Source organism: Lontra canadensis, unplaced genomic scaffold (assembly GCF_010015895.1).
Source record: "Lontra canadensis isolate GAN:19392208 unplaced genomic scaffold, GSC_riverotter_1.0 scaffold1, whole genome shotgun sequence".
Lineage (NCBI taxonomy): Eukaryota > Metazoa > Chordata > Mammalia > Carnivora > Mustelidae > Lontra > Lontra canadensis.
This window is the reverse complement of record NW_022630995.1, coordinates 47,933,729-47,939,776: the sequence shown is the minus strand read 5'-3', so window position 1 is coordinate 47,939,776 and position 6,048 is coordinate 47,933,729. Positions and strand designations below refer to the sequence as shown.

The 6,048-nt window shown below is 57.1% G+C and overlaps 1 protein-coding gene across 2 annotated transcripts; it reads left to right on the top strand.

Annotated features, from left to right (window-relative positions):
• The first annotated feature begins 292 nt into the window (after positions 1 to 292).
• On the top strand, positions 293 to 4,811 carry SOD3 (superoxide dismutase 3). Of its 2 annotated transcripts, none has more exons than XM_032854012.1 (2): positions 293 to 478; positions 4,034 to 4,811. In XM_032854012.1, the coding sequence occupies exon 2, from the start codon at positions 4,046 to 4,048 to the stop codon at positions 4,784 to 4,786; it is 741 nt and encodes a 246-aa protein (XP_032709903.1). In that variant the 5' UTR covers positions 293 to 478; positions 4,034 to 4,045; the 3' UTR covers positions 4,787 to 4,811. The 2 variants fall into 2 exon arrangements, with proteins under 2 accessions (XP_032709903.1, XP_032709892.1); XM_032854001.1 differs by having other exon boundaries at positions 295 to 474; positions 4,030 to 4,811.
• Positions 4,812 to 6,048: the final 1,237 nt, after the last annotated feature.

Here is a 6,048-nt window from a genome sequence, read left to right as displayed (position 1 = left end):
AGGGGCCCATTTCCTTCCTAGTAGCATCTGGCAAACATAAGTCAACAGCAGAGGAAATCAGGGGAGAGCAAGAAAGAGGCCATTGTACACCTCTCCAAAAAGGCTCTTTTCTGCCGACTTCTTATTTCCCAGCTGTGTGCTGAAGGTCACTGGCTACGTCCGCACAAACCAGTGAAGTCACAAGAAGGAAAACTTGGCGGGGGAACCCAGGCGTGGGGAGGGTGGAGGTGGAGACAGAGGAGGGTGGAGTCAGAGGAGGAGGGGGCCAGGCCATTCCACACCCGGGGACAGGGCCTCCTGACCCTCCCTCAGTCAGCCCAATGGCCGGCCTTCCTGGCCGTGACCACTCCCGTGGGCTGGCTTCCCTGCACACCCACAAACAGCCGGGCCTCAGGAGTCTGCCTGCATTCCTGTGAACACTGGGTGCTGCTCCCCACTTCTCAGAAGGCAAGCTCTCTTGGAAGAGCTGGAAAGGTGGGTGCCTGGTTGAAGCTCCTTTCCTTCTCTGAGGGTGCTTTTTATGAGCTTGGAACTGGGGCGGGGCGTCTGGCCTCTGCTTGGAAAAGCGCTTGATCATCTTTTTGAGAGGGACCCACTGAAGGACAGAACCTGGCTGCTCTGAAAGGGACGAGTGGGGAGGTAGAGGGAGGGGTGAGGGAGGAGGCCTTGGGAGAGAAAGGAGCTGTTGTCCTTTGCACCTGCGATGAACTGTCCCCGCAGACTTTAGGGTTAAAAAAGAGAAATCTGGAGGGAAGAAGGCCGCCTCTCTCTCTTGCATGCCTCCGGTGCCTGGACCTACTAGGGCCCAGCCACCTCCTGGGGGAGGCATCAGACTCATCTCCAGGGTGCCTTCTAGGAATAAGGAACTGGAATGTCGGAAGGGCCACCGTCTTCCGAGATCCAGACCCAGGAAGGAGGCACAGCCTTTGTGGCTTCCTTGGTCCTCTGTCTCTGATAAGCTGTCTTCTCTTCCAGACCAGGCACACAGACCTCCCACCCCCGCCCAAACCACATGGTCTTTCACAGCTCAATCTCAGAGGGACGGTGTGCATGTGTGAGATGGGTGAGCCTACCGTGGACTGGCTTTGGGGGGGCAGGTAGAAGTCAAGGTTTAGAACCACAGTGTCCAGGCTCACCTAGTGTTGCCGAAGAATTTTTTTTTCTTTAAAGAGAAAAGGATCTCTTTCGAATGTTAAGTATTACCCAAGCATTCTCAAAATAGAAAGTTTCATTGACACACCCCAAACAATCTGGTTTTGCTCTGTTTTTAAGGAAGAATTTTCCAACTGGCAGAGCCCTCCGAGGGTCAGGACTGCTGGCAGGGGTGGGCAAGGCGATGATGATGCTGGAGAGCTCCAGGCTGAGGCCTGGGTTGGTTCCCCACTGTGGGACCCGCTCCCTGGGGCTCTAGTGGGGAGTATGGGGAAACCCATACCAGGCCCTTTCTGAGGCAGTGGTACCCTTGACCTGCCCTTCTGGACTTCTCCTACCTTTCCTGCCCCTCCTTCTTGGAGCCTTTCCTGGGCACCTCCTCCTCTCATGGCCTCAGTAGCGTCTCTCAGCGGATCATCCTGAAACTTCTATCCACATTTCCCTCCGGTTGCTAAGGGCTGCCAGATACCGGGAACTTCCTGCCTAACCAGGCTCTGTGCTGTGTGCCTTCCTCTGTTCAGTGTGCTTGGGCCACACACTTCTAAATCTTGCTGTCAGCTGCTTATTGACGCTGTAACCTTGGGCAAGAGGCTTACTTCTCCGTGCCTCAGTTTCCTGCTCTTTGGAAGGCGGATAAGAGTAACGCCTACCCCACTGGGCTCAGGGAAGGCTTCTGTAACTCGATACAGACAAAGTGCTTTAACAGTGCCTGTAGGTGTGTTTGATAAATGTTAGCCCTTCACACTGTCTCTCTGAAACCTCACGGCAAGGCTCGAAGGTCCGTATTATTATCCCTATTCGCAGATAAAAACACTGAAGCTCAGAAGAGAGGTGGAGCTCAATTAACTTTCAGTCCAGCAGTTTCTCTGCTGCTCTACACTCACATGAGCCCAGAACCCATTCTTTTCATCATCATACTAGATTGCCTTTCTGTAATGGTTACAAGAAGGAATAAACACCCCACTCTGGAGTTTGCTTTTCAAGTGGCATGTGCCTTTGAAAGCACGGCCGACCTGCAAACCAGTTCTGTGGAGAGAGCACTTGTCCGTGAGGACAGACTTAAAACTATGAAGACAACCTGCCATATAGTATCTCACTGAATCTTCACCGTGATCCTTGGTGACATTACCTTATCTGGTGGGGAGCTGGGACAGAGTCAGTCACTTCCCCACAATATGGTGATAAGCACACATTGGGATTGGGATCTGAGTCTGTGTCTGACTCCAAAATCCTGGCTGAGTCCCCGAGTCTCTGATGGAGCTTTAAACAAATAGTAATCCATGCCCACTGAATCAGAATCTCTTGGGCGAGGCCTGGGCACGTGACTTTTAGAGCCAGAATCCAATGTGCAGTCAACATGGAAAACCTCTCACAGGGACACTGCCTCTCCCAAGTGCCAGACACATATTTCCAAACGGCTACCAAAGAGATACCCGACCTGGGCACTGACCAGCCTCTCACCCTCAGCGGGTTCAGGTTGAACTCAGCCTCTCTCCCAACTTCTCAGGGCCTCCTACCAGCAGGCACCCGCCCTGTCTTCCCTGCTGGGAACCCCATCATCATGGCTGTTCCCGCTCCCTCTCCATCCCCACTGTAAGTGCTATTCAAGATGTCTCCCAAATCCATGCCTCTCCATCTTTGCTGCCTCCACCTTGGTGAAGGCCCTCATTAGGTCTGCTTTCCCCTGAGGCAACCAGGCAACTCATCTCCCTCTGGCTGTCTCCGTTTTTCCTTCTCTGTGTCTCCACCTCTTGCTAGGCTATTCCCACTCCTTCTTCCCTGTTCCCTCCAACCCCAAAGACCAGCCCATATCCTTTCCCCATCCAGCTTAATGAACTGAAAACTATCTCATTGCCCTCTGCTTTAAAATTTCCACTGGCTCTAAACCACTCCCCCCCCAGCCCAGCCCAATATCCACAGTCCTTACTTAGCACAGCAGACCTAGACCCTCAGCCCCTGAGGGTCAGCTCTAAATTCTCTCCTCCCTGGCTGCACACACCATGTTCTAGCCACACAAAACTTCCCCCAACCCCTTAAACAAACCATGCCCTTTCACAGGCTGTGAACATGTCACATTGTGCCTCCTGCCTGAAGTGGGCTTCCAACCTGGCTCAGCTCAAAGACTGCTTGCTTTATGAGACCAAGTTCAAATGTCATCTCCTCTGGGAAGCCTTCTGGGAGTTCACACAGCAGTGTGGGTACTCCTTCCTCTGTCTTTCCCCAGCACAAGACTCTTCCATCTTCAGTCACAGGGAGGGCGTTAGAATGATCTGATGACATGTCTGTCCCTCCATGAATTCCTCATTCAACAATCACATATTAAAGGTGTCCTACAGCCAGGTGCAGGCCCAGGTGCTGGGGATGATGAGTAAGACTCAGCTTCTGTCTTCAAGTCTACTGTGCGTGCCAAAGAGAGGACAGGGCACTTCAGAGAGAGGGCATCGCTGGTGCAAAGACCAAGAAGGCAGGGGCAGCTAGTCTCAGTAGGTGTGTAAGGAAGGATGCTTGGCCAGAGTGGCAGGGATGTGGTGGGGTGATCAGGGGAGGCAAGAGGTCTGGAAGGGCCACCCTCACCTGACCCGAGGTGCTCCCCGGATTGCCCCAAGACTCCATCCCTGTGATGGATCCAGGGCTGGAAAGGACTATGATCACACTTGTGGCTCAAAAAGATCGCCACGAGTTGCCCGAGACTGTGTCAAACCCATTTTTTACAACCCCAGCACCTAACCCAGGTCCTGGATCGCGGCAGGGCCTGAGACGCAGGAGCTAAGGCAGTAATGCCCACTGGGCAAAGAAGCCCCTGGAGTCCAGAGTCCAGAGGCTCCCCAGTGCCAGCAACTAAGGCTCGCTCCGCCCCACCCCTGGGGGTGCCTACAGGTCACCGACTCTGGCTATGCTGGCCCTGTTGCTGCTGTGTGCCTACCTGCTGCTGGCGGCCCCCGCCTCGCGCGCCTGGCCTGGCGTGGACCCGGAGGAGCCCGGCTCCAGCACGGCGGCGCAGATCCGCGACATGCACGAGAAAGTGACGGCCATCTGGCAGGAGCTGACGCAGCGACAGGCGGCGGCCGACGGCCCGGACGCCGCGCTCCACGCCGCCTGCCGGGTGGAGCCGTCGGCCACGCTGGACACCGCGCAGCCACAGGTGAGCGGCCTCGTGCTCTTCCGGCAGCTGGCGCCCGGCGCCCGGCTCGAGGCCTACTTCGACCTGGAGGGCTTCCCGGCCGAGGCCAACAGCTCCAGCCGAGCCATCCACGTGCACCAGTTCGGGGACCTGAGCCAGGGCTGCGAGTCCACGGGCGCGCACTACAACCCGTTGGCCGTGCCACACCCGCAGCACCCGGGCGACTTCGGCAACTTCGCCGTGCGCGACGGCCGCCTCTTCAAATACCGCGGCAACCTCGCTGCCTCGCTCGCCGGCCCGCACTCCATCGTGGGCCGCGCCGTGGTGGTGCACGCGGGCGAGGACGATCTGGGCCGCGGCGGCAACCCGGCCAGCGTGGAGAACGGCAACGCGGGCCGCCGGCTCGCCTGCTGCGTAGTGGGCTTGAGCGGGCCGCTGCCCTGGGCGCGCCTAGCGCAGGAGCACGCGGAGCGCAAGAAGCGGCGGCGGGAGAGCGAGTGCAAGACCGCCTGAGAGCGTCCCTCCGTGGTCGCCGGGGTCAGAGGGATCCCCCCCCCTCCCCGTGGCCCCCGACGCCCTTCCCCTCCGCGCGCGCCCCAGACCTGTCCCCTGCCTGCAACGAGTCTCTCCCTCTGCTCCCAGAGACACCCACAGGCCGGGTCCCAGGGCTGCCATGGCTGAGGTCTCCCGGAAAATCCCCTCCACCCCGACACCTCCAACCACGTATGCGGAGACACCCCTCTGCCTCCAGGAGGCAGCCCCCGCCCTCTGAGACCACTCATCTTGAGGTCTGAGGGCCCGTGGAGGTATTGAAATACCCTATCTACCCTCCCAGACCCCCCCACTCCGAGGTTTCTTCCCACCCTGTCACCCCTACTCTCATTCCAGGAGCCCTGAAATCCCTCTTTGCCCGGAGGACTTAGCTCTTCCCACCCCGTCGATTCCTTCTAGGAGCTCTGAGACCCCTCCTGGGGTTACCCAGCCCCCCATGCCTGCCTCGCCGCCTGTCGTGCACCATGCCAGCAAATGAGCCTGCGGTTAGGCACCCCTGCCGGGTGTCCTCTCAGCTGTCTGTCACTCGCCCACTGCCAGCCCGCAGAGAATTGCTCCTTTGGGGGCTGTTTGGCAATCTTTGTGTTCGCATTAAAACTCAGCAATTCAGACTTGCACTGGGGCCTTGGTTACTTATTTTGTTTGTCTGAGGCTCTGCTCCCAGGCTCAGCTACTCTTCGGAAATAGCAAAGATATTTCCCAAATCCGTGCAGGATTTCTCCTTATCCTCCTCTCTCCCAAGTCTGCTGGCCCCGGTATTCAGTCACTGGTTGCCTTGCCCTTCCGTGGGGCTCCGAGAATGGAGGGCACCAGGATCACTCAGGAACATGAGAGGGGGAAAAAAAATGACAGCTTCCTGGGCCGGAATCCAAAGGAAAAGATGGACATCTATTTGCAGCAAGCTTCCTGGAAATTCCCAGGCTGGAGCCACCGACCTGGCACACAGCTCATGCCACCTCACTGGGCCTGCCATCTCCCAGAATGTGCCTCTAAGGGCAGCCCGAGGTCCATTTCCCAGATGGCGGGGGAAGGGCCAGTGAAGCAGTCCAGTGGGCAGTTTACAGGGAGGTTGGCTTGCTGTCGGAAGTTGCTGGCCTTCTCCATGACCCAGACAAGGACAACGTTCTTCTTGACTTCAAGAACCATGGAGCCCAATGGTAGGCTTTGACTTGGATGTCCAGCCTCTCTTTTTGAATATTATAATCTGTACACAGACTAGAACA

What these genes read in the sequence shown, in the direction of transcription:
- SOD3 (XM_032854012.1), top strand. Translation starts at nt 4,046, where the DNA reads ATGCTGGCCCTGTTGCTGCTGTGTGCCTACCTGCTGCTGGCGGCCCCC.